The sequence below is a fragment of the Zonotrichia leucophrys genome, chromosome 14, assembly GCF_028769735.1.
Source record: "Zonotrichia leucophrys gambelii isolate GWCS_2022_RI chromosome 14, RI_Zleu_2.0, whole genome shotgun sequence".
In the NCBI taxonomy this organism is placed as follows: Eukaryota; Metazoa; Chordata; class Aves; order Passeriformes; family Passerellidae; genus Zonotrichia; species Zonotrichia leucophrys.
In genome coordinates, this window is record NC_088184.1 from 9,189,531 (window position 1) to 9,217,455 (window position 27,925).

Genomic DNA, 27,925 nt, shown 5'->3' on the forward strand with positions numbered 1-27,925 from the left:
TGGCGGGTTTTCCTGGCAGAGAGTCAGAGCATCTGCTCTGTGTGTTTTTAATTAAATATTGGTAATCTTCCTCCTGAAGATTATCTCAGCAGCAGTGTTTTTCTGCTCTCTTTGGAGAGCACCGGGATTGTGCATTTTTCTGTCTGTGGTGCTGCAAGAGACCATCCATCTGTCACAAAGGACGTACTCACATCTTCCAGTCTTGGTTCTGTAACCTCTGCTCATGGTAAAAAGTACTAATGAGGATTATTTACATGAGTAAGGGATTGAACAGCAGTAAAAAAGGCAGATTCTTTGCAGGCTGCCAAGTAATACAATTAAGCCAAAACCTATTTACATTAATTTCCATGTAACTCATGAAAGGATAAGGAGTTTTGTTTAAATTTTTCACAAAATTCTAGCTTGAGGAAAAGCTTAAACATGGGCATTTTCAACCCAGAAAGCCAGTGTTTTGGGACAAATTCAAATGTGGCTGCTTTGAGGAAACACGGACTTTGGAACGTGAAATCTGGCGCATAATACTGCCATTTCTTATGGGGAAATGCGCAATAGCGCAATTTAATTTAGCTCCAAAGACCAACCTGAAGGGTAGGCAGGCCCCATGGTCGCTGCTCCCTGTGCCTTCCCTCAGGGTTGGGACCTTCGGGAGCTGTTGTGCCAGGGATGCTTCCCATGGGAGCACCTGCCCAGGACACCCCCTCCTTTCAGCTCCGTGCCCAACACGAACAGAAATGAAAGCAAATTTGGATGGCTCTCGTGTGAGCAGCGGCCACCCGTGAGATCCATCCTGTGAGACCTGCACACCCGCTCTCCTTCCTGGCCCCGGGATTCCCCGTCGCTAATACCTAACGGTGTTAGCTGGGGGTTCAGCTCCGATTTTTGTCGGTTTTCTCACTGGAATAAAGCACCTGGCAGGATCCCGGCGCCGTAGCGCTGTGAGGCGGCGCGCCGGGCACCCGCTGAGGGAGCGGGGGCGGCGCCTTGGCAGGACCGCGGGCGGTGAGGGGCGGCCCCGCTGCCCGGCTCCCGCCTCCTCCCTCCCATCAGCTGGTCAGCTTCTCCTCCCACCGCCTGCCTTCCCTTAGCAGGGCGGCTGCTGGAACGCGGTGCGGGGTCTGTGGGATCGCTCCGTACCGGGTTGCACGGCGGATCTGGGCTCTCCTAAGCCGGTAGGTGCCGTCGCGGTGCGGGGCCTGGCCCGGCGGCGGTGGGAGCTGCCTGAGCGCCGCCCGCGGCGGGAAGCGCGGGAAGGGCGTTTTTAATTGCGGAAAATGACGATCGCTGGGGTGGTCAGAGCCTGCGAAAGGCCGGCGGGTAAGCTTCTGCACGGGCCCAAAAATAACCTGATTTGTGGCATTGGGCAGCAGTGCTGCCCTCACACCTGAAAGCTGGCGTTTCGTGCATTTATGTTTCCACGACAGTGCGCATAATTTGGTGCTTAGGCTGTTGAAAAGTGCCAGGTGCTGTCTGTGACCGTGGAACAGCTGCTGTGTACGGGGCTGAGTCCGCCCTGACAGCTTGGGACGGCTCCAGGACGGTTCGTGTTCGGAGAATTCTTCAAATACCTCAATGCGCATAAAGCATGGAGTTAATTAACAAAGTGAGGTACTGAGCAAATGCCTGCGAAAAGTCAGCGATAGCCAATTGTGCAGAGTATTTAAAGCCAGTTGAAATGACAGGTCTATTAATGGCAATGGAAGGATATTTTAAAGTTGTCTTGGAAGTTCCTTTTGTGTCCTTTTCAAGCCCCGTGTTTTGGATGCTCTTACCGTAGTGTTTATGTGCTGTTTGGCAGCCGGGTGGATTTCACTGGGAAGGGCTGTTCTTGTGCCTCACTGCCTGCAGCTCTAAAAGCCATTGGTGTGTTTGCAGCCGTGCTGTGTTTCCTTGCACAGGGTTTTGTCTCAAATGCTTCGTATTCTGAGGTGGTGCAGTTGAACTCAGCCTTTGTTTCATGAATTTTGCATTGCTGCTTTCTAACACTCAGATTAATAAAATAATTATCCCAGCTGTGCTTGCAGGCAAACTGAATGGGATTTGCCATGGTGTTTGCAGTAATGATACGCTGGAAGGGACCTGTGTTAAAGGCTTCTCATTAGAAATCTGTCTTTGGTAAGACAGCGTTTTCAAAGATGGACTGCAAGCTGAGATATCTCTGGGGTTTTTTTATCTTGTTTTTTTATCACAGCTCTTACCTGGACTCACTAAACCTGTTTTCTTGCAGTGTGTGGTGCAGATGAGAATAGACATTTACTTTGCAGGTGTCCATTGGGTGTTTGGAAAGCACATAACTCTGCAATATGCTACAGGACATTAACATAGCTAGTGGGATTGTTCTGGACAAGTTTATATAGCTTTGGGTCTGTATCTCATAAGGGTGATAATACTTTTTAGGGTGCATAGTCTGTATAGTTGCTTAGGTTAAATTTTGTATCTGGAATTTAAAAGAATGTTAATCTGAAAGGTGATTTCTCTCTTTTAAGAAAAAACCTATTTGTTACTCTTACAGGTATCCTGTTAAATGGCTTTAACTGATATGGTGTTAAACCAGAAGGGATTTAGTATTATACCAGGGAGAGCTGGGTCATGGTTGCTTTAATGCTTCTCCACAAGACAAGCTGGGATTCTGTTACAGGGCAGTTCCTGCCTGTCCTGTGTTAAGGAGTTGCAGGGGGCTGTGTCTGAGCTGAAGCAGTGAATTAGAAGGAAATGGAGATGCTCCAGTTGTCCCCTCTTTTGCTGACTGTAGCATTTCTATCACTCAACTCTTTGGGATGCATTAAGGCAGGTTTAGATGCTGAGGCCACTGTAGAACCTCAGCCAAGAGTCTCACTAAACCCAGCAGTGCTTTGTAGCAACAGACACCCACAAGAAACAAGTCATGCTCTAACAGCCCTGTGATGTGAATTTTCCCTGCTGTTTATCTGTGTTCACATATTTGCATGTTGTCCTTGCCACTCACCTGCCTCTCCTGACCGTGTGGCTCTTGGAAATAAAGCCAAGAGAAGGAAAAACAAAAATAAATACAGAGTAGAGCAGATTACGTACTGTATTTTAAATTATCTGCATTTTGAATCACGTAGTATAAGGTTGATAAAAAATGGAATAAATTTTCAAAGTGGGTTGGAGTGGGTAGTTAAAATTACAGGTTGTGTGTGATAATGCAGGCTGGCAGGCTTGGTTTAGTGCAGTCTCACTCTCCTTGTTGCTTAGCCTTAGGAATGCTTCTGTAATGGATATTAAAGATTAAATGATCAAAACACAACAGCAGTAGTAACAGAAAGTCCTATACAGTACAATTTCTGTGCTATAATGCAAAAGCACAGAATATAACTCTTGGGATGAAGCTCAGGCTTTTTATAAGACTTTTTGTCAAGCAAACTGTGAGGTTTAGAGCAGTGCTTGTATAGTTCAAAATGTGGTTATTGAATTCTGCTTTAAAGAGCATTTTATGTGAGTATGATTATTGGTACATACACTCCCAAATTAAACATCAGCTGCTGCTGATGGAATGCTGGAGTTGCTGTGTTGCTGCCTGCAGTGTGGGAATGCTGCCCCCATCAGAAGATTAACCAGCAAAATAATGCTGCTGGTGAAATCTGCCTCTTGTTAAGGCACTGTTTCTGTGGTGAGCACTTTCTCAGTAACTGGGGAGTGAGGTCAGCAGCTATGAATACTTCTGTAGGAGTCTGTTCATCTTCCTGTTTCATACAGAAAGAATGAAAACGCAAAGGGCTGAGGAATAACTGTAAAGCAAAACTGAAAACCTTGGTGTGTGGTTGTTTTATTAAACTAGCTGTATGAAAATCCCTAATTTTGCTGGGTGGGTGAAGAACTAAACAATGTGACACTTAGAAGTGTCTGTTTTAAATTAAATCCTGTTGCTCAGCAAGCATCAGGGCCAAATTTTGAGTGTTCTGACTAATCCTCTATTTTGTACATTCCAGTATTTCCAGAGTATCTGCGTAAACTTCCACCTCTTCCAAGGGCTTTGGTCATTCCTCCACCTCATTTTTCTGCAGTGTGCTACATTTTCAGCAACCTGTGGGCCATTGGCTGTATGTAAGCTAAAAGCCATCTTAAGTCTTCTGGATGGTGGAAATTTTTTCTGTGTTGTTCTTTACTGTCTAATTCATTTGACTGATAATTTGTGCAAATATCTTGTCCTGAAAAGATTTGAAAATTTGACTGTGGTGATTGAGGTAAAACTCTCTCAAGTTTCTAAAATTAGTCTTGTGAAACTCAGCATTTCATGTAAGGAAGAATAAAGACATTTGGAGGAGGAGATAACCAAGGATACTAAGCTCCTTCTTAGGATCTTCTCTGTCCTGTAGCAGTTTAAAGCCAGAATGTTGCTTCTCAGCAGCTCCAGCAGAGGTGTCAAAACTACATGTAGGTGCTTGAGGATTACTTTTACAGAGCCAGATGCAAATATATTTCTTTTCTGCCAGTGTGCTGGCATCAGTGTCATGCATTATTTGTTCTTTTAATAACAACCTTCTCCTTTTCTCCTCTCACCCAGCCTTTTCCCTGTTTGCATGTGCATTGGAGGGGTGTGTGTTCCAGTCCTGGCAGGAGTTGAACCAACCTCCTGCAGACATGGCAGACGAGGACCTGATTTTTCGTATGGAAGGCATTGACAATGCCAGACCAACTGCAGTGGACTCTGGGAATTATCTTGGTGCTGATAGTGATGATGAAGACAATTATTTTATCTGCCCAATAACTGATGATCCAGTTTCTAACAAGTCTGCCAATACCAAAGTAGACAATTATTACAGCAGCTTAGCAAAAACTGAGCAGTACAGCTCAAGCTCTTCTCCCAGAAGCTTTAGCTTTAAGGTGAGTATTGGTTCCAGCCTTCATTAATGTTTTGTTTACTTACTTGGCATGATACATTTTCTAACTGCTCCATCTCTTGTAACTAACACTTTTCAATTAAGATAGTAATATTTTTTTTCCAGACCTGCAGTTAATTCCATTAAGCCAATAGTCTGACACTGCCATGGAATTGCTTACTGTCCCTTTCAGTTTAGTGGGGGATCTTCCTCCACTCAGTCCAGGAGAAAATTCACTGCCATTAGGATCAAACCATTTGCAATGCAGTATGTTGATTGGGAGATTCAAAAGATAATACAAGATGTATTACAAGGTGCACACAAGATGGTGTAAGAAAAATTGGGGCCTGTCAGAAGATAACTTATTATGAATTTTGCTAGTCTGTGATATTTTTAGTTGGACAAATAAAATTGTAAATTATAAAATTGTAATGGTAAGTTTTTATGTTATAGCTCCTTCTTAGGGAGCTTTTGACATGTTGACACTTTCATGGCTGGGCCTGAGGCATCACCCTGGCAGTGGCTCCTGACAGTGTGCACAAGCAGTGTCTGACCATTTTGGGATGAGCAGCAGCTGCAGCATTGCAGGGAGGTCAGAGGGGCTGTGCTGGTGCTGCCTTGGCAGTGTGTCCTTCCTTGGCAGTGTGTCCTTTTTCACTCTGCTCCCTTCACACAGATCAGGCCAGGCAATGGAGCCTCAAGTGACATCCACTCTGTAACTTACATATCCTAAATAAACACAGTTTGTGTTTTGTTATTGGTGTTTACATGCTAAACTGGCATGTCTCTTAGATTTTCCTATATTTAATGTGTTTTATTAACACATTTCTTATTATAGATATTAACATTTATTTCACAGATACTCTAAAATCTTGGTTATGCCTAATGCATGCTTTAATTGTGCAAAAATACTGGGGATTATTTCAGTCAGATAACATAGTGAGTAACACATTGAAAGTGAGGGTGTCTTGTCTGCAGGAACATTTTTGCCAAAGCTGGTTAATAGAAACATTAAAAGGTACATATGCCTAAGATGAGGAGCAAAAGCTTAGTATAGAAATGGGACAGATGTTGGTGTATGCTAAACTAAGCAAGTTAAGGCTTGGTAGGGAGCTTAGTCTTCATTTGTGTGTGCATTTTAACATGTACTCAATACTTGCCTCTGGGACTGCAGTGCAATTTCTGACTCATGCAGTCTGAGATAAAACTGATAAGGACTTCAGAAATTGCAATTATTTCCTCCTTCCTAAGCTGTCATTGTGCTTCTGCAGAATGTTTGTACCCATGTTTTGGTCTCTACAATGTCTAGTTTGGAACTGTAGCTCCTATCACAGATAAATTGCTTTGTGTTGAGAGCAAGCCAGTGCCCATGTGGTGTTTAAGCTGCAGGAATGGTGATTTCCAGCACAGTGAAGCAGACAGGCAGGGCTGGTGGCATCCTGAGCCACAGCCTGGCCTAGCAGAGTCTGCCTGCCAGCCCTCAAAGCTAAAGCAGGGCAGTGTGGGCCACTGATAATGAAAGGCAGAGCCAGATAGAGAGTTAACTCAATGTTTTAAACTCTATTTTTTAAGTTAACTCTGCTTTAACAGGACTCAGCAATGTTTCATTAGCTAGTTAATAGGCAATACTTTCCAATTTAAAAAATTGCCAACTTACCTCAATAGGTTTCTTCACAGGTGTTCTAAGAAGGAACTTCAGTTGGGAATATAAATGGAAGAGTGGCTTTTAACTGGAATTTTTTGGGGTTTTTTTACTAACAAAGAGAACCAAGACTCTTTGTCAATCATTTGTCTTATCACATGTATTTTCCTGCTTTCATGTCTCTCATGGATCCTTTAGAATGACACACAACATCGTTCTAAGCATGGCTCTGTGGTTGACCATGGTCGGGTAGGTTCAAAAGAAAATGTCAACACCATATCTAATAGATGCATTTTGATTTTTTGTTTGGTTTTGCTGGGTTTTTTTATTTCCTTTGATTTTTTTTTTTTGTTCATTATTTTATTGTTTGGGAGGACTGATTGCCTCAGCCCATAAGAGTCATCAAGTCAAAACTAGAAGAGGTACCTGTTAAATGGACTAAAACCCATCCTGTGTTCTCTGCCCTGAAATTTCACTGTGTGGCAGCCATATGCCTCCAGCAGGAGAAAAACTGCCCTGTTAGCACCATTTCCATGAAATCCAACTGGTGTTTGTTTGAAGATTAGGGTACAGCTTTTGTACAAAGCACCTCAAGAGATCAAGCACAAGTAATTAACTTATTTAAATTATCACCTAACATGAACACAAATCACCTTTTGGGGAGGGAATCTGCCCAAGAACATTTTGATACAGCTGATCAACCAAGCAGTTCTTGTTGCTGTCTCTCCTTATTTCTCTCATAGGTATTTAAGTATGCAAATTCTCAGGTCCATATGAGCTGTCATTGCATGACCTGAGGCAACTTCATTTTCTTGTGAAACATGTAGAAAATCTTTCTCAACAAGTCCTTTAAAGTCATTTTCTTTAATGTAGTATTGTTTTCATTTTGTGTTATTGTCAGAAAGAGGTGCATTTAAATTGTTTGCAAGGTATGCATGGTTAAAGCTGAAATTCAAAATAAACATGAACATTTAAAGCTTAGCTGCTTCAAAACCTTCCTTGATGCCATTGCTGACACAAATTTTAAGTCTATTTTTTAATAAAAAGGACTAATTTTAATTCCTGAAGATAAAAAACAAAATAATCACAAAATTTTAAAAGTTACTGTTTCTGCACACTTGGGGTTCAGTCAGAGAGGCAGTAATAATATCTCAGAGCTCAATACTTCTTTATTGGCAGGGTGCAGAGTGGTTTTTCTCCTGCTCACTTTGCAGAAGGCATTTGGCACATCACAGGATCATATCTCCAGTTTTCTTGGAAGTATACAATATAAGAGAGGGAGAACAAAATGTTAAGAGTAAAGCATCCAAATTGGCTGGTAGAGAAAGCCTGTTTGTACTCCAGAAAACTGCTTTGATATTTTACTCTTGACTTGGTGAACATTGAAATAGCTACTTGTCTGGAATTGTTATAATAATCAATGTTTACAACATTCTAATTTCTTCTTTCTCATACTGAGCACAGTCTGGGACCCTGGGGTTCACAGAACTTCTTACTTTATCCATACTGATTTTATCTTTAATGGACTTTTTTGTACTTACTCTTATGTGTGCAAAACCAGCATATGCTGCTACATGTGAAAAGCTAAAAATCAAAACAGAAAAAGTGAATTAATATCATCTGGGTGTGCCTTATTGCCATTTGCAGAGCATGCTAGAGATATCTGTAAATTACCACAGGTTTTGTAAATTGTATCTGGTATAGACAGTGCCAGTTCTGTTCTCAGTAACTGTACAGGGGTGCAAATTGAACTGAAATTGAAATCTATGCTTTATGTATCTAAGCTGGGTTTCATTAGAATTGAAATTATTAAAATGTCAGAGTTGTCTTTGCCACTACTTGGTCCCTGCTCTGAGCAGTGCTTTGGGGGCTTGTGTGGTTGCACCTCTCCATAGCATTGAGATCCTGATGTGCTCTAGAAAGTGCTGGTTTTGTGAGCTGCTGCTGATTATAAATAAAGTGCCAATCTGTACCTTCTTCAGGAAACCTGGAAGCATGCTATTGAGAAAGCCAAGCACATGCCTGACCCCTGGGCAGAATTTCATCTGGAGGACGTTGAGACGGAGCACGCCACTCGTTACAGGTCTGTGGGTCTCCTGCTTTGGGTGCTGATGTTCAGTAGGACTGCTGGTTTGTGCAAGGGCTGAGTTTGTGTAGTGCAGAGTATCTGGCTGAAGAACTTCCATAATGCCCAAAGTGAGTGGGTTTTAACTCAATCTCCCAGGAATACATAAATACTGCACATCATCAAAAATAAACCTTTCAGCAAACCATCACCACACTTTTTCTTCCATTTAAGGAGTATCTAGGACTTCCACTGTGTAGACAGAAAACAAGGCTGAAAAGTATTTTCTGGTTGATTTGTTAATGCTATAAATGTAATCTAATAAGGAAATTAGTCCCAACTAAGAGGAAGCTTTCTTTCCCAAACTATTTAAACTAAGTATGCAAAATAACCCCCACAACTTTCCCAAAATAGCAGTTTCAGTTTTGCTACTCCATGCAGTATTGTTGCACGTAGCTGGAATTTAAATCCTTATAAAGCCCAGAATAGCTCAGTGTGGTCTACGTGCTAAAAGGGAGTTTAGCCCTGGAACTGGTTTCAGTGCTTTAACTTGAGCTTTGCCAAAATATTTACTGTACTGACACAGGTTTCTGGGAGGAAGGGTTAGGGGTTAGAGGCCACTTAATCACCACTTAGCATCAGTGTTTGGGGAGCCTCCCCTTCCAACCCCGTACCAGTCATGCAGTGCTGCTCTTCCCCATGGACTGCATCTCTCCTTGGTCAGCCACACAGTCCTGAAATAGTTTGCATATTTTAAAATACAAATAAGTGATAATTTAGTGGAGGGCTACTCAATATCCTGTTAAAAAGAGATGCCTCTGATACTCTTGTTTTTACCTCTTTCTTTGCTGCAAACTGGGGTATATATACAAATAATATGTAAGTGAGTATATGGGGAGTCTGCATGCATGAATTCCTCTGTGCAGGTTGGGGGAACCAGGCTGGAAACAATCATGTGTTGATGACTCAGCTGCTGTGGTTCCCAGTTTGGCTTTCTCTGTGTTGGGAGCTCAGGGGGTGGGGAGCAGCCACAGCTGTACTCTTTGTGTTATCACAGGATTGAGAGGGACTCGCTCCTCCCTCAGCACAGTGTTGGGCAGCTCCTGCCCCCACTGTGTCACAGCTGGTGCTGCTCACATTCCTCACAGCCCCAAGGCAAATATCCAGCCAGAACCAGGCTTATGCAAGCTCAGGGCTGGGGGAGGCAAACCTGTCCAGTGTGCAGGGCTTGGTGAGGCCTTTTCTGCCCCCAGTGTGCTGCCCAGGCATCACAGAGGGGGTTTAACTTCAAAGCAGATACAGCCTGATCTGTAGTGTTACAGAAGTTCAGTTTCTGCTTTAGAATGCTCATTGACAGCAGTGTTCAGTGTCTCTTCAAAGAGCTAAATGTGTTTCTCCTTGCCTGCCCAAAATGAGGAGGGCCAGAGTGTAGTGGGAAGTCTGGAAGCTTTTGTGTGGGAGTGGCAGCAGCACTTTCCAGAGTCAGTGACAGATAAGGAAGGATTGGTGCTGGAAATGGGAGGATTTGGGTTCCCTTTGCATTCTTCTGAGATATCTCCTGATTTTGCAGGTACAATGCTGTTACTGGGGACTGGGTTGAAGATGAAGTCCTTATCAAGATGGCATCTCAAGTAAGATCACACTGTCCTTCATGTTTACTAACAGCAAGTGTGTAATTTCCTTTCTGTTCCTGAATAGTGGCAGCAAGATGTTTTCCTTGTAGAAATTTTGAAGTCTCAGTGTAATTCTTTTCACCTACCTCTTTTTCTTTGTATCCTTCTCTCCAGAATAGAGTAGAAAATGGAGTCAGACCTTCCCTGTCAGCAACATGAGGCATTTGTTCCATTCCCAGTGATTTCCCTTCCATGTCACCCCTCCCATTTCCTTCTGGCACCATTTCCCTGCCTGGCAGTAGTCCTGCTATTTTGTGTGCTCCCAAATAATTTCTGTTGTTAGAATGAAAACCAACTGAATTTTCTGTATGTGAGGGTAGCAGGCACTGTCGTTTCCCAGTTAAGTCCTGGGGTGGGTTTGTGTGTCGGGGTTGCCTTGCTCTGTGCAAGTATCTGGCATCTGGAGAGATGATGCTCCCTTTGGCACATCCTCTATGGAAGCCCAAATGCAGAGGGCATGAAGTCTGTGAAGCTTCTCTAGGCAGTCACACAGAGCTGAATCCCAGCTGGGGAGAGAATTTAAATAGTTTATTTAACAGACCTAGCATTTCTTCTCCATGGGATATTGGTAGGGGGAGTTCATCCAAATGCCTTTTCCCCAGATACCTGCTTACCCTACCAATGGTTTTCACTTTTCCTTGATGAAATATTTCTATAGAGCCTGTTTGAAAACTGCTTTCTGCATGGTATAAAGAGGAAGTCATGGTTGTGTCTCTTACTGGGTAGAAATGAACTTTGTGGAAATGGCAATGCTGGGTTTTTGTTCTTTTCTTTTCCCAGCCTTTCGGCCGTGGAGCAATGCGAGAGTGTTTCAGAACGTGAGTATCTGCCCACTTCATCTTTGTTGGCCTCCTTGCAGTATTTTTTTCTGTGGTGACTGGAATTTCACTTAAATGTAGTGGAAATTGTGTAAAGCTGTAGTCCTTTCTAAAAGGCTTTGCTGAGGGGTTTATCCCAGTTTGTGTGACTCTACCTGCAGGAGTGGGGTTCAGAAAGGAGAATGTTCTCTGAATGTTGTACTTCAACCATCCCTGGGAGGCAAAATATTCATGAAAGTATAGTAACAGCCACTTAATTTCTGTGTTCCTTGTGTACTAAAAATCTTGAGATTTGATATGAGGTCATAGGTGTGTGCAGCCTGGAGACCAACTTCAGGCCTGTAGTTAGGCACAGAAAAGAGAAAGAATGAATGCCTGCTTGGTGCAGTCTCAACTGGAAAAGCCTCCCTTGGTAAAGAAGGTTATCCTCCTAGAGTTTGCTTTGGATCACATATACCAGTATCATGTTCTGAGTAAGGCAGAACTTGAGCACTAACAGTTGTGCTTCCCAGAAAGATAAAGTGTGGGGGAAGACTGAGGAGGAACTTTTCCTTCCTTGGAGAGTGGTATCAAATGTTATTGTGGGGATCAGCATCCAGCTATAAATGGGTGTGTGCTGAGATTACCCCACCCCTTCCAAGCTCTGGAAATAAATGTTTCCTGGAAAATGTCAGGGAGTGTGTGTTTAAAAACATTCCCCCTTCTTCCCCCATGTAGAATCCAGAGAAACTGCACTTCATGTGTGGTTTCAGCTCTAGAATGACAGGCACTCCTGAAAGAAGGAAATACAATGTTTTGAACTTGAGCAAAAAGGAAGAAAAGTAACCCCACACTGCTCCAGTTTGGCATTGGCATTTCAGTATCAGTTCATGCTGGTGGCTCTGTTCCTGCAAAGCCAGCTGGATACAGTGGTGAATGAAGCCTAGGAAATAACAAATCTCAGCCTGCTGACATTGCTTTCAGTGCTTGTTATTAACCAAACTCCCCATTACACAATATTTTGAGTAATGCCATAAACAGAAATTTGTTAGCAGTTTTGCCTTAACCTCTGGTACTAAAAAAGCATAACTTGAATGTCAGCTTTCTACTGCTGGGTTTCCCATGTGTGTCAGTGGTACAGGGATATTTCCCATCTGGAGCTCTCTCCTAGATTTTTGTAACTCTGCAAGTTTTTAGTTAAGACAGCTGCCCATGGCCCAATGAACCACTGTGAGGATATTGACTTTAGAAAAACATGAGCTGGCTTGTTTTATGGAGAGGAGTGAGTTCCTTGAAGAACTGGGAAGATTTGGGGTCTGGCTGAAATTCTTACCTCATTTCCTTGTTGATTCTTTCCAAGGCCTCTGTTGCTGTGACTGTGTGCCCATCCCTGGGCAGCATGAATTTGCTTTGCCTCTAGAGTGTCCCCTGTACCAAGACCTCTGCACAAGTTCTTGGCAGGGAGAGGAAGAAGGACCAGGGGGAAGGGTTGAGTGTTTGGGTGCTGCTACTAATTAAAGCACCTGCCTAATGCATTTGTTGGCAGCCAGCAGATCCTTTCTTATCAAAGTTTTTCTGTGCTACACACTACCACACCCCCTGCCTCAGCCCCCCTGCTTTGGAGGGATCTGTGGATGAAAGATTTGCACATCAGCAATAGCGAAAAGCTGCATCATGACAACTGTCAGGTGCATTTTTCCTTCTGGGAGTGTGTGGGTTACTGAGCAGTCACTGCTGTGTGTTGGGAAGCAGCAGATTGCTTTTGTCCAAGGAGAGATTTCTCAGTTCATGTTTGAAAGGCCACTCCCTGGTAATTTCTGCAGAAAATAATTGTTGACATTAGAACAGGTTATTGACAAGGCACCAACCCTTCATACTCCAGGTTTGAGAGGAACAGGAAGGGAAAGGGATTGAGAAAAGGAGAAAGTTTAGGGCACAAGTAGCTGCAGCTAAACCAAACAGTTTGGTACATCCCAGCCATTCCCATGGGATATTTCATTTTCCCTTGTCCCTTTCCTGTGCTTCACATTTCAGGTGAAATACCTGGTAAATGAGTGAGGGTAATTCCCATTTTGGAGCCTGGCTCTGTCCATGCAGGCAAGGAAATGGGAAAGATTGAATTAAAATCCTTGGGTTTCCTTTCACCAACAATTGATTTATCTTTCAGAAAAAAGCTGTCCAACTTCTTACACACTCAGAACTGGAAAGGTGCCTATAATTATGTTGCCAAGCAATACATAGAGAGTGTGAGCAGGGATGTTTATTTTGAGGATGTCCGACTGCAGATGGAAGCAAAGCTCTGGGGAGAAGAGTACAACCGGCACAAGCCACCCAAACAGGTGCGTTCAAAGATCTTGTTAAACAAAAATGCAGTGTTGTTCTTCTGTTGGGCTAGTTTTCAGACATAATTTAGAGGGAATTATTTGTTCACATTCCATCACATTTAAATGCTTGGATAGATTCTTTTGCCCTTCTATGTTTTCTGTTAAATGATAGCTGATTTTGAGTGGAGTAAATACAGAAATTGCTTTATTTTTTCCAAGACTAGGGGCTGTGTGTTTGTGAATGTCTGACTGTCCTTAGCTGTTGACTGAAATCCAAAATCAAATTATCTTTGTATTGCTCTCTTTGATGTGTGCCCAGCTGCTTTTGTGATAACCAGAGATGTCACAGAATTTTTTGCCAGCAGCAGTCTCAGCAAGCACTTAACTGTTAGTGCTCCAGGAGGGTAGATGCTTAAATCTTCTACACCCACCCAAACATGTAACTAGCAGTGATTTTTGAAAAGAGCTGGAAACCTGCTGGAAGCCTTAGCAATTTTAATGGCCAAAATTAATGATTTTGATATGGGGGATATTTGCATTGCCTCCCCTGTGGGGGTTAGTTAATGACTACCTGGCTCCTAATGGCAAAGTGAGTGAAGCATGCAAAGAGAAATATACAAATCTAGAAGTTTTAAATGCCATGTTGGAGAAAATATATAATGGAGAGTTGTGATGGTTTCTGCTTTAGGAATGTGTGGGGCACAGAGGGAGAAGGTGAGGCAGGATACAGAGATAGCTGAACAGCAGATACCCTCAGCCCTTCTCTGAAAATGCATTTCTTTGAGTTGTGCAGTAGTGATTGTATGTTTTGCTCTCTGGGTGCAGACTCTTTGCAGAGTACTCTAAAGGTACCCACAAGATAAAATAGAAAGCCAGCACTTGCTAGGAATTTTTCCAGAGGGTTTGTTGCAGAAGTGAGCTGTTTTGAAGTGACTGCTTTTAATTTATGGAATTCCTCCAATAACTCGAGAAGCACATGACTCTTATCTCACCTCCTTTTTAAACAGAAGAATCTTTGCAATTGTTCAGATTCTTGCATTGGGAAAGTTCTCACAGCTGGAGGATTCACACACACTTTGATCTGAGGACAGAATGCTGTTAGTCACTGTTTATCTTCTTTCCCTCCCCAGGTGGATATAGTGCAGACCTGTATTATAGAAATGAAGAACAGGCCTGGAAAGCCTCTCTTTCATCTGGAACATTACATTGAGGGCAAATACATCAAATACAACTCGAATTCTGGATTTGTGCGAGACGACAACATTCGTCTAACTCCACAAGTGAGGCTTTGTTTAATGCTTTCCATGGAGTCTGCTGCAGAGAATTTCTGGGCTCTCTCCAGAGGTCTTGCATTACTGCCAAGAAAGGAAACTGCAGGCTCTGCAGTACAATGCCAGATTAATTTCTCTATTTGCCTGCCCCTTACTTGGGGCCTGCTCTTTCAAACTCTGAGTGTTTCTTTATTGGATTTCAGTTGATTACAGTTGAGTTGAACAGGGTTAATACTCTTTGAAAACCTTAAGCCCTTTAACTCTAATTATAACTGTAGGCATCAAAATGTTACAAACTTTCTTCAAATTGAGGCAGTGAAGAGATCTCTCATGTTCTGTGTACTGTGTAGTCTTTTGGTTCCTCACGTAATACCCAAGAGGTGGCTGGTATCCAACTCATGTAAATAAATCTAGTCCATTTGTAAATATAAATGTCAGTTGTTCTAGCTGCAGCCTCTGAATAGCTGAATCTGAGATTGCATATAGAAATACAAGGACAGATTTCAAGTGATTCTTGAATCTTGTAAAATAAATTTTAAATATTATTGAAAAATGTAAAGTGGTCAGCATAAAAAAGAGGTATTTTACTGGGCCCTGGGAGCTTTGTTCTTTACATTTTTTCCCACTGTTTTTAAGGTATTTGTCATGAGGCTTAATGTAAGCAGAGAATTTGTGTTCTGGGCTGTCGTTTGTGCACTGAATCAGTGCTGTGCTTTCACAGGTTGGGAACAAAATGTTCCCTGGTATTTGCTGCAGTTAAAATGTTTGTCTATCACCACCAGTCACCTCCCCCAGGCCTGGCAACACTTTTTTGGAGGCCTTCCCAGAAGATTCCTAATATCTCAACTTTATTCTGAAGAGAAGGGCTTTTTGTACCTGATTCTTGAAATGTGTTTTTTCAAGAGCACAGATGTACATTTCATTATCTGATACACAAATGTAGACACAGAGCAGTTGCTCAGGGGGATCACTCAAAGGGAAAGAAGAATTTGTCTGGATGCTCACATTTATTTATGGGCTCTTTCTCCAAACTGTGGCAGGGCTATTGCTTGTTGGCAGAAGGAGGCAGTGTCCCAGAGATGCAGAGCTTGCACATTCACAGGCACGGCCAGGATGTTTACACAGAAGTTATTCTGTGCTGGCCTCAGAGCCCACTGTTTTTCTCGCTGCCAGCCAGCTCCCCACTACCTAAGGTGAAGACTATAGTGGAAAACAATCTCTAGTACAAAAATGAGGAATTAAGGAGTCTCCTTTCCCCTGCCTGTGCCCACTGCTGCTTTTCACTTTGCCTTTTTTATCCTCTGCAAGTTGGAGCAGGTTGGAGAGACAGGATAATACATGCTTTTGGTCTCTTGCTGCTTTCATCATGATATTTATACCAGTTATATTTCACTGATAGGGTTATCAGACTTCTTTTCCCATTTATCACAGTGTTATGTGTTGCTGTTTCCAGTAGATGAAGGGAGAGTGTTCTCAGATATCTTGTATAATTCTTTCCAGGCCTTCAGTCACTTCACCTTTGAGCGCTCGGGCCACCAGCTCATTGTTGTTGATATCCAGGGAGTTGGAGATCTTTACACAGACCCTCAGATCCATACAGAGAGTGGTGCAGATTTTGGAGATGGCAACCTAGGTAAAAATCAGTGATTCTGTTTCACTAAGGGGTGCTTATCTTTTCTTCCCAGCTCTGCTGAGTAGCCACTGCACTGGGTGAGCTGACACATTTCTGTTTCTCTTGCAAACAGCTGGGGAAGTCCTGTTGTGAGGAGTCCTGTACAGGTTAGCTGTCATATAAGGGCAGTTTTAAAATGAGACCTGATCTTGGCTCATGTCTCCTGGCCTACTCCTAAACAAGTAATGTAATTAAGTAGGTTTTACATTGTGAGAACAATAATCATGGCCTTTGATTTCCTTGCCACATTGCAGGAGTGGATACAGCTGAATGCAGAGAGATAAGCACTGTGTATTTTTGAAGTTCTAAGTGTCTATATATAAGTTGTTTGTAGGACACTACGAGTTTAAGCAGGATTAAATTTAGGCACATTTTTCAGTGATGGATTAGGTTTTTGTTATATCTTGTTCATACGTAGCTTTCCAAGATTTTTCTCACTTCTTTCACTCTCTCATGCAGAGAGAGTAAAAAGCTCTTACAGGTGTTGAAATGGAAGTGGATTAGGTGTGTGCTACAAAGCATTTTCTCTCTCTGGACTTTTAGGAAAAGCTTTGGGACTTTCAGCTTCTAATAAGTAAATTGTAATATAAAATTTGAGTCAACCTTTTCTTTTTTTAATGCCTTAGGTGTTCGAGGTATGGCCTTGTTCTTTCATTCTCATTTCTGCAACAACATCTGCAAAAGTATGGGGCTTGCACCATTTGATCTTTCATCCAAAGAGAAAGATGCCTTGGATTATAACAAAAAATTGCTTGTAAGTGTTTGATGAAAAAGTTTAATTAATAGGGAACCTTGAAATCAGTGTATATTTGGGACCAAGTAGATCTTAGAATGCTGAAATAATTTATGTTTTGGATCTCACAAACCTGATTTGATGCTTGTTGCAAACTGATCTCAGTTTCAGTGGATTTTGATGGCAGTGGGACTTGATGTAACACTTGGAATGAAACTCAGTCCTAAATAAGTAAAAATGTCAGGGTTTGATATTTTGCTGCAGTGTAGAACTTCTCAAAGCAAATACTTCTGGATACCTGTGTATATTTATAGAGGACTGCTAATAAACATTCACACCGGCCTGTATAGCATGCTTAGAGTTCACAGAAGGATTACTGACAGGACTTTCTGGTTGATTTCCCAAGGAATCTGCTCAGACAATCCTCCGTGGCACAGAGGAGCGGTGCGGCAGCCGCCGGGCGCGGACGGTGTCCGGGAGCCGCCCCCCGCTGCTCTTCCGCCTGTCGGAAACCTCCGGGGATGAGAGCCTGAGTGATGTGGCCTTTGACTCCCTGCCCTGCTCGCCCTCCTCTGCAACCCCTCACAGCCACAAGGCGGACGTGCTTAGTGAGTGAGCCTCGCATACATCACCTCTGCGGGTTCCTGAACACTGGGCTTGTCTTACCTTGCTTTTGTCTTTGTTTTTAAGCACAACAGCTTTGATTTAGTCCAGAACAGTTTCTAGTACTCCTCTTACTGAACGTACTTCCATGTAGATAATTAATGCACAGATGCTTCTGTGAAAAAAAACAGCAATAAAATTAGGATACCTAGAGATTTTTCCTCAAGCATGTTATCCTTATAATAACAGCGAGTATTTTTTTTTCTCCTAGACTGGCCTGTGTTCAGTGAAGTAGATAACTTGGATCAGCTTGACAACAAAAGGGTGAGTGTCTTTCCAACAGAAAATGAGGCTGCAGTTGCCTAATAAAATGTCTCATTATAGAACTTCTCAAAGGTTTTGTTCATTAAAAGCACATAAAGGTACCTGCCTATTTCTCTTGTTGCAGATCATGTTACCTCTGCATTTGCTTTTTCTAGTACAGGAAGAACATTTTATCTTAATATTTTAGTATTCATTATTTTGCCACCAGAAATTTATTTGCATCTGCTGTATTTTAATGGATACTTAAAGCATGTGCCTGTTCCCCTGCCTGCATATTATGTCTTGGGTGCTTGGCCCAGCTGCTGTGGTTTTAAAGCTAAAGGATCCCTATGGATTAGGTCTCTGCAAATATTGGTACCATGGAATGTTAGAGAACCTTGCCTGAGGAGGTGCAGGAAGTTTGCAATGGGCATTTTCCAGTGCTGGGCCTTGGTGCCAGGGGCTGTCAGTTACTGAAGCTGAAAACTATATATAGTGGATTCTTGATTTGATAAAATATGGAAGTCATCAGTTTGTTTAAATGTATGTAAGTGAGAAGACAATCTTATATCACTTCATGTATCATTAAGTCCTGCTCCTTCTGACAGAGGTAGCACAATCGCTTTCATCCAGTCTAACCATCCAGTATTTTTCATTTAAAGAGCAAACCATTTACCCTGTGAGAAATGTCAAGCTGAGGTCCTTAGAAAGTACAATGCTAATGCTGTTCTGTTCTTGACTTCTGTAGGATTTTGAAAATGGTGGAGACAGTGGGTATCCCAGTGAAAAGAGAAGTGAGACAGAAGATCTGGATCATAGAGAGAGGGTAAGAACCTGACTGGTATAGCAGAGTTGGTATGGCCTATTCTTACTTAAACTGCTTTTGTAGAAGAATCTTCTTTTTTATCCTTCCTGATCTAGACTTTGAAAACAGAGGAAACAAAGAAATTCCCCCACGTTGCAAAATTACTTGTTCATATTGGGAAGGGCACTCTTACAGGAAAAACATGATTTGTAATGGGTAGCTTAATTTCAAATACCATATTTGATTAGATGTTGTTGTGTGGGTTTTTTAAGTATTACATATTGCATTTAGGATGTGTAGCCATCTTCTTGCCATTTGGAATACATGAATATGATCTGCTTTCAGACTCATTTCCTTCTCTACTTTGTATGGCTTGAAATATTACAGAACTTAATGTTGTCAGGTAATAATATGGAACTTTAGAATTCCTAGGGGTTAGTTGCTTACTCCTCTAAAATTTTTAAATAAATGTTTTTTGACCTGGAGATCTTAAGATATTTAATTAGAAGACAGGAAAGAGAATAGTGCTTCTGGAGATACCCCTCCTTTTGTCACCTCCTTTGGCAAGGTATTTGTCATGGCATCTCCTGCTTATGGGATTAAAGCCCATGTGTGCCAAGTTCTTTATCATTTTGGTATGTCTTAATATATTGTGATATCACTGATAGAAATGGATCCAGTGGAAACAGTTTTGGTCTTTATAAATTCACTGTCACTATTAATTCTGGAAGGTAGGAATAGTCTAGAGGCATGTCTGGCACACATCAATTGCTGCAAATTGAATGATGCAAATCTTTACATCAACGTAGGGCCACTCAAACAACAACCGGAGGCAGGAGTCTGATGAAGACAGTTTGGGAAGCTCTGCAAGGGTAAATAAAGCAGAAATGTTCACAGACTGAGTTTGCTGCTCTGCTTGTCCTTTGTTCCACTCACCTGCCATCTAACCACATCACTGAACCACATGTTGGTTCCCCTTCCTTTTCAGCTACAGAATTTTATTAATATCAGCTTACCACTCTGTTACTTCCTTTTATGTTTTGTCTTTGTTTTCTTGTGAAAGAGGTACTGTGAAGCAAATTGTCACCTCTGTCATAAAGTAGTGATTATGTGTGGGTTTCTCACTTTCAAAAAAAATTACAGCTCTGTGGATTTATTTTCTACCTAGCTAAATTATATTTCCTTTCTGCAATTTAGTTTTGGAATTCTGTCCTATATGTAGTTGCTCTGTAGTTGAAATCATACCCTGTATGATTTCTTAAAAATACGCAGTGTGTGAAACAGATACACAGTGAAGAGAGCTGCTGTCACCTAACTGAGTTAGGAAAGACCAGACCTTGTATGCTTTTAGAAAATACAACTTCTGTGATAATTGGTCTTGAGTATAAGCTTAAACAAATAACTACTGTTGAAAGGAAAGAAAAAGCAGAGCTTTGACAACAATAATTTATTTAGATACAATTTTCAGAATTTCCTTTTAATTATTATATATTCCTATTTCAGAAAATTGAAACAGCTTTAATAGACTGAAGTTCTGTGCCAGCAGCCTTTCCTGTTGTGTTTTCTCTGTGTACCTGCAAAGGCCTTAATTGTGATAGGATTATGTTCAGCTACTGTTTCCCGCTGATCCGTTATGTTCAAAAATTTCTTCATTTGGGTTGCTCTTCATGAGAAATGCCAATGCATGTATCTGCCTGTAATCTTCTGCATGGTTACATATCAGTTTTCTAGAGTTCTAGAATGTAAGCTGCATTTAAAGTGTTGGGAACTGAATTTCTGGGCAGAAAAATATGGGTTTCTTCTTTTTTGTGCATGGATAACTTCAGTGCTTGCAGTGTGACTGTTCAGTTGCTTATTTGTGTAACTAACTTCTGATTCAGAACTTTGAGATGATACTTCAAAGTGATGATGTTCAGATTAGAAATAGAGGGGTTTACTCCATTTCTTTAATGAGAAGTAATAACCAATTGTTCAGCTACTAACATGACTTTTGAAAGCTGTGTTTTAAAATACAGTATTTACTACTAAGTAACAGTATTAATAGAGGCTTTGATTCCTGGATGGTAATTCATATGGATGGGAATTTTAATTTTGAATATAAATACTAGTGTATTTTGTATTTCAGGTCAGTGTGGAGAAGTGGAATCTTTACAACTCTTCCAGAGTCCATGTCCACAGACCGTCCTGTGTTGCCCAAGAAATTCAGAGGCTCAATGCACTAGAACTTGAAAAGAAAATTGGGAAGTCAGTCCTTGGAAAGGTGGGATTGGTCTGCTGATACTGTTTTATCCAACAAGGAATATCTTGTATTTATTACTTACATAGAGGTCTTGCCCTGTTTGCATTTATTTGTGCAGTTGAAAACAACACATGTATACTTTCTGTCACCTACTCATGTTGTAAAGTGACATCTGAGTTCAGGAACCCATGAATTCCATCTGCTCTTGGCCTTGCAACTTCTGGGCTCCTTTGGGAAGAACCCTGCTGTTGTTAATCTGCATTTCCAGAGGCATCACACAGGGAGGACACAGTGGGATGGGTGTGCTGTGCCTGACCCACATACCTTGCACATAGGCAGAGCTGAGCTCCTGAAAACTGGGAGCATGGACTGACTCTTACTGCAGAGTATTCCAGATAATGCAAATGTTAATTAAGTTTGGGGTTATGTATGGCCTTAAACCCACTCCTAAAACATGATGTAAATCTTACTGAACATCCTGGGAGCCTTAGGTGTTCTCAAACCTTTTGATGTGGGAAGAAACCTGTTTTTTACAGGATCTTTTAGGTTGGAAAAGACCTCTAATATCATCAAGTCCAGCCTCTTACCAATGACCACTTTGTCAACCAGACCATAACACTTAAGTGCCATGTCCAGTTGTTTCTTGAACACCTTCTGGAACTGTGATTCCACCACTTCCCTGGGCAGTCCATTCCAATGTTTAACAGCCCTTCCCATGAAGAAATCTTCATGATGTCCAACCTGAACCTCCCCTGGTGCAGCTCGAGGCTTTGTCCTCTCATTCTGTCACCAGCTGCTTGGGAGAAGTTGCTGATCCCCATCTTGCTGGAACCTCCTTTCAGATAATTGTAGAGAGCGCTAAGGTTTCCCTGAGCCTCCTCTTACTCCAGGACTTAGCTCTAAAACCTGGTAAAGTCTGAGCAGGGCTTTGGAAGGATCAGATCCCTCATGCTGTGTCAGGTTTGAAGGGTCAGATCCCTCATGCTGTGTCAGATTTGAAGGATCAGATCCCTCATGCTGTGTCAGATTTGAAGGGTCGGATCCCTCATGCCGTGTCAGATTTGAAGGGTCAGATCCCTCATGCTGTGTCAGATTTGAAGGGTCAGATCCCTCATGCTGTGTCAGATTTGAAGGGTCAGATCCCTCATGCTGTGTCAGATTTGAAGGGTCAGATCCCTCATGCTGTGTCAGGTTTGAAGGGTCAGATCCCTCATGCTGTGTCAGATTTGAAGGGTCGGATCCCTCATGCTGTGTCAGGTTTGAAGGGTCAGATCCCTCATGCTGTGTCAGGTTTGAAGGGTCAGATCCCTCATGCTGTCTCTCCTGTGCCATTGTGTGCAGGTGCACCTGGCCATGGTTCGCTACCACGAAGGCGGGCGCTTCTGTGGGAAGGAGCAGGAATGGGATCGGGAGTCAGCCCTGTTCCACCTGGAGCACGCTGCAGACTGTGGGGAGCTGGAAGCCATCGTTGGGTTGGGCCTCATGTGCTCTCAGCTGCCACACCACATTCTGTCTGAGGTCACTCTCGAGGTATGGAAGATGCCAAAAAGCAGAATTGTGGTTCATTGTAAAAATATCACAAAGAATAGCAGGAAATGGAGATGACACAAACACCATAGTTAGGTGTTCTGTAGCCTCTTCAGAGAAAATATATTACTTTGTAATTGAGGATTTGGACAAAGCAGCAAAAAAAACGCTGCCTTTTTCTGGTTTTGCCAGCAAATTACTGCATGCCTTTGGGAAGCTTTTGGAGCCACCTCTACTGTTCAGCTGCTTTGTTTCTTGTGGCTGTGCCAATTTCTCAGACATACTAAATACTTGCTGACTTTTAGAAACTGCATTTAATGGTCAAGGGATGGTTTTAGAAGCATGCATTTTAAAGTTTTATTTTCTTTACTAGGATACAAAGGAGAACAGAAATAAAGGATTTAATTACTTGCTGAGAGCAGCAGAAGCTGGAGACCGACCTTCCATGATTCTGGTAGCAAGAGCATATGATACAGGTGTAAACCTTGGTGCAGACAGGTACTGTGCATGGCTGAGTAAGCTAACTTGGTGGTACTTCACTGAGGCAAGGCTGGGGCAATGATTTTTCTGCTTTTGTATTTTAGCATGTCTTTGTTATTTATGTGAGTTTTCTGTTTTGCACAACAGTGATACTCTTTAAATTTCCCACTGTCAAATAACATTAAACTTCTAATTGAACTTCACTGAGCATTCTCAGTGTGCAAAATAACTGATTTTAAAGTATTTATGAAACAAAACTCTGCACCTTGAGGTTTTTTCCTAAATTGGTTGCTCCCACAAATATAAATGCCAAAACCATACAGCTGATAATGAAACTCAGACTCTGTAGTTCAGGAAAACACTTCAGTCTGATACTTTCTCTTGTATTTCCTGCATAAAGTGACCCCAGCTTTATTTTGCTGTGGTGACCTAATGTCATAGTGTAGTTAGTTAGTCTCCATGAGAACATTTGCTTTTATTGGAGAGCATTAAGGCTCTGAAAAGCCAGTACAAAATTGGATGCTGAATCTCCAATGCCAAATACATTTGTTTCCTAAGGGAGCCATCTTCAGAAATTATTTTTGCCTTCAGGGCCCAGGATTGGAAGGAGGCACTTCACTGGTACAATGCTGCACTGAACATGACCGACTACGACGAGGGAGGTGAATATGATGGCACTCAGGATGAGCCCCGGTACCTGCTCCTGGCCAGGGAGGCAGAGATGTTAATGATGGGAGGGTTCAAGCTGGATAAGGATCCCCAGAGATCAGGTGAGACCTTGTTTTTGTTATCTGTAGTCTTGCTTTTCCTTCCCTTCCCTTCTCCCTCAGCATGTACCCCAGAAATAGATTTCTTGCTTCGGCTGTTAAAAAACATAGAGAGGGTCAATACCTTCAGATTTAATTGTGTTCAAGGATGATAACAGTGAAGGAAGAGATCTTGGCAGAGACAGGGTAGTGGGTGGTGCCAGGTCCAATCTGTGGCACACTGAGTCACTGCCAGGCACCTTCACTCCCTCTGAGGTTGCTCTTCTGGGTCACTCCCCTGAGCTGCAGGTTGCTGCTTGTAGTTTGAGCTACACCCATGATTCCCAGGCCCTACACAACATTCTCTTAGTTGCTGTGTAACCTGTAGGAGTCCTGGGGGGCTCCTACAGGCTGGTCCTGTTTGCAGTCCTTCCAGATCCATTGGGGAGCCACCAGCAGCCAGCTGTGTAACTTGAAGAGCAGCTGCTGTAACCCTGACACTGTTAAAACACACCCCTACATCCGGCCCATTTCTCCCTTTGTCCTTTATTTGCTTCAGGCTAAAGCCATATTCCTTCTTTACTCTGTCAACATAACTGATGCTGTTTCCTCTCTAGGTGAGCTTTACACAGAAGCAGCAGAAGCAGCCATGGAAGCCATGAAGGGCAGACTGGCAAATCAGTACTACCAAAAAGCAGAAGAGGCTTGGGCAATGATGGAAGAATGACACTGAAATGAAGCAGTTCTTGTATATAAATTTTTTATAGACTTGCTGCATTTGCAGCTACAAAGATGTATTTTTATGTGATGTTACCAGGTTGGTTTTTTTTCGTATTTTAGTTTTATAATTTTTTTTGAGGGTAGAAATCTAAATGTAAGTAGTATGTAGGGTGCCATAGCATACTTCTGTTTGTGTTTTAAAGTTGTAATACACACACACACTTGAACCTTTTATACTTTTTTTTACTGTTAGAACTGAGGGGCCTAGTTTTTTTGACCAAAGAAAACAAGGCCTTATTGTTTAGGTTTTACATGTCCTGTTTTTTACACAGCAAATGATCAGTTTGTTTACATTTTTCTTCGCCTCCCCACATACAGAAAAACGTTTTCCTAAATTCTCAGCATTTCTTGATCATTTTTGGTATATCTTACCAAATTTGCACATGAACGTAAATTTTCTGTTTATGGATGCAGCTACTGATGTTAATAAGTAGTCCCATTCTATTTTGCTGACATTATTGGACACTTATTCTCAAAAGAATTTCAGATGGAATCCTTATTTTGGGGAAGGGTAGGGAAGATGATTCAGATTGGCAGTGAGGATTTTCAGGGTGGAATGTTTTATTCATTACCAGCATTGCATATTACACCATTAGAAAATCATTCATGTTCCTGATGAGGTGAAGCATCCAGCTACCTCTCTCATTTTCACATCTTGCACCATATAAAGTTTTATTTGTATAAAAGTCTACTGATCTTATATCTGTCCAATAATGTGCAGTAGCAAGATTTGTAGTATATGGGTAATTTGAAGTTAGTTTTATAGTGGCATCTCAAATCTCAGTGAAGCTAGATCATCTCACTTAAAATGAGAACACATTTTCCGCCATTTCCAGATGGAAGTTTGAAGAGATTAGGAGATGTTGATTCACCTATTTCTATGTACAGAAAACAATTTACATGGTTTAAGTATATTTTTAAATGGTAAGAGTTTTTGGTTAGAAAGGGAAAACAGTATTACCCCCCAAAACACTGGAATTTGTGTTCTCTGCCTAATCCTAATCAGTGAGGGGAGGACAAATACCTGGTGGAGGTTGAATTATCATTGCATAGAGATAAGTTTCTTGAAATCCAGTCTTTCATTCCCAAGCTGCTGTGCCATCTGTGTGGATAGTACAGAAGCTGTTCCTGTTCCTGGGTTGTGGTTGACAGTCATTTTGCAGGAGATTTAAGATGGAGGCTCCTGCCTCCTTGGCCTGGCAGTCTCCTGAGGTGTAAATTGATGTGCACAAGGGGCAGTTCCTGTGAAGTGCTGAATGACCTGTAGTGCTCACCTCTTCAGCCAGGCAGGTGTAAAGCTAAGCAGGCCAGGAGATGATGCAGAATTGATTAGGATTTCTCTCCTGCATAGCCAAGGAATATTAATTTCTTGTAAAATGCAGAAACTGTTCAGGGAACAGAAATCAGTTCTTCCTTTCCTGTGCAAGTGCCTGTCACTGGAATCAAATTATGCTCCCATTTTCTCTTTTTTATGGCAAGTGGATCTTGAATTGCTGTTTAGACATTATCCAAGGGTGATGTCAGTAACAACTGCCACTGTCTGAAAGAGGTGAACTCCTGGTGGTTAAGGGAGATTTGAATCCTTTCTAGGAGGGAAGGGAAAGTGACCCTTGGTTATTGTGCTTCTGGCTGGTGCTGTAACCACCAGGCAGCTGTGGCTGTGAGCAGCCTTGCAACACGTGGCAGCATCTTCTTGCTGTAGATTGCAGAGGTTGTGGGAGAGCAGTGCCCATGGCCTTTTTGGTTTTTGTTTTGTTTTGAGAGTGAGGGCAAAGCTCTTCACCCATTAATGGAGGAATGTCTCATTTCTAGATCTCAGCTGGTCTTAGGTAGTGAGGTACTAAAATGACCAGATTTTTGGACCTAATATTTTTTGTACATGCTGAAATACGACCAGAGGACTGCAATTCAGATGAATGTTTTCAGTGCCTATCCAGAGTTCTGCTTTAGATGCCTGAAGCCTCTCTGGGATGTGGCTTTTTTTGCTATTTCAGTTCCTAGCATTAAGGTATTGGCTGTCAATGAAAGGTGAAGCCCCTCACCTCTGAAGACAGTTGAATTGTCTGTTTTGTGCAGAACCTACACAGTGTGGGAACTATAAATCAGACACAAGTATTTGTTTCCCTCATAAGGTGGTGATGCCAAATCTTTGAGATTTTCCTTGAGGAGGAAGCATGAGAACACCACTAACCATGTAGGGAGGAGATTGAAAGTGTCCAAAATGTGCATGCAAAGGATGTAGAGTGTAATTATTGACACTTTTTGGTGTATTCTAATTGGCTAAATTCAGTAGTTGCTAAAGTTGCTGACATCTCTGTGTAGATCTGGTATATAAATGTGCACACAACTTGGTGCAAAATTAATTAATTTTTTATTTGCAAATATTAATTTTGGTGATGAAGACTACCTTCTGTCCTAAGGTGTATCAGATGATTTAGCATACAATAAATGGGACTGTCAATAATATGAAAATGGAAATTGTTTACAGAAATATTCACACCTTATTCTGTGACATTCTTTTGAAGGGAAAAACTGTATATTTTAAAGAGTTTTGCAATGATATTGCTTTATGCTGTATTTTTAATCTATTCACAATGAATAAATAAAAATCTGTATTTTTTAAAAATGTGAAAATAAATCTGAGGCTCAGCCTGCCAGAACTTACCTGGGTTCAGTGTTTCTAGATGTCAGTGGGAATATTTCTTGAGTAAGGACAGTGAGATGGAAGACTTGCAGCAAATACTGCTTGCCTGCATCACTTAGTCCTCTCATTCACTTTTCTGGGTTCATTCTGGCTAGTAAATAAAATTGTTCTTTTTGTCACTTTTCTCAGTAGAGTTTTACTCATTGCTTGTGGGCTTATGCTTTTATTTGTTTGGTTTTTTATTTATAAATTGCCAAAATTCAACCCTACTATTGCAAGCTTCCAGAAATCCTCTTTGTTGTTTGCATTATTCCATTCCCAATTTCATTCCCTTTCAACAGTCAGAAGTAACTAACTGGGAGGAAATTATTAGATGTGCAACAACAAAATCCGTTTTCCTCCAGAAAACAAAATGGTTGATGTGCTCTCTGATTTGCATTTGATTACACATGTGGTGTCTGTAATGGAGGATGAAATGTAAGGACAGGAAGGCTCATTTGCAGGGTGCTACAGAGGCCTCTCTGTGCCTTTAGCATTTGTTTAGTCCTGAGAATGGGCTGGAAATTCCTGGGCTCTGTGATCTGAGGTGGTAAATAAATCATAGCAAAATGACTGTGTATCATTAGATGTTGTATCCCACCTCAAATCTAATGATACACTGTCATCTTGCTATGATTTATTTCCCTTTTTGTGCCAGAATAATCTGTTTGATACAGACCCTTTCAAACTGTTCAAAAGGGAGCTCTTAGTGTTGCCTTTTTATTGCTTTATTCAGACAGGTGG

The 27,925-nt window shown here is 41.8% G+C and overlaps 1 protein-coding gene across 4 annotated transcripts; it reads left to right on the forward strand.

Annotated features, from left to right (window-relative positions):
* Nucleotides 1-1,056: 1,056 nt before the first annotated feature.
* EEF2K (eukaryotic elongation factor 2 kinase) lies at nucleotides 1,057-27,319 on the forward strand. Of its 4 annotated transcripts, XM_064726072.1 has the most exons (19): nucleotides 1,057-1,169; nucleotides 4,523-4,842; nucleotides 6,679-6,729; nucleotides 8,463-8,563; nucleotides 10,116-10,176; nucleotides 10,999-11,036; nucleotides 13,183-13,354; nucleotides 14,470-14,619; nucleotides 16,111-16,243; nucleotides 16,909-17,036; nucleotides 17,422-17,623; nucleotides 17,890-17,942; nucleotides 18,670-18,747; nucleotides 19,536-19,598; nucleotides 20,852-20,986; nucleotides 22,307-22,495; nucleotides 22,866-22,990; nucleotides 23,564-23,742; nucleotides 24,336-27,319. In XM_064726072.1, exons 2-19 carry the CDS (start codon nucleotides 4,600-4,602, stop codon nucleotides 24,443-24,445), a joined length of 2,211 nt encoding a protein of 736 aa, XP_064582142.1. In that variant the 5' UTR covers nucleotides 1,057-1,169; nucleotides 4,523-4,599; the 3' UTR covers nucleotides 24,446-27,319. The 4 variants fall into 4 exon arrangements, with proteins under 4 accessions (XP_064582142.1, XP_064582144.1, XP_064582143.1 ...); XM_064726074.1 differs by lacking the exon at nucleotides 19,536-19,598; XM_064726073.1 differs by lacking the exon at nucleotides 6,679-6,729.
* The last annotated feature ends 606 nt before the right edge of the window (nucleotides 27,320-27,925 follow it).

Excerpts from the sequence above, each read along its gene's own strand:
- EEF2K (XM_064726072.1), top strand. The coding sequence starts at position 4,600 with ATGGCAGACGAGGACCTGATTTTTCGTATGGAAGGCATTGACAATGCC. Across the intron at positions 4,843-6,678 it reads CCAGAAGCTTTAGCTTTAAG|AATGACACACAACATCGTTC; the intron begins GTGAGTATTGGT and ends TGGATCCTTTAG. Across the intron at positions 19,599-20,851 it reads GTTTGGGAAGCTCTGCAAGG|GTCAGTGTGGAGAAGTGGAA; the intron begins GTAAATAAAGCA and ends TTTGTATTTCAG.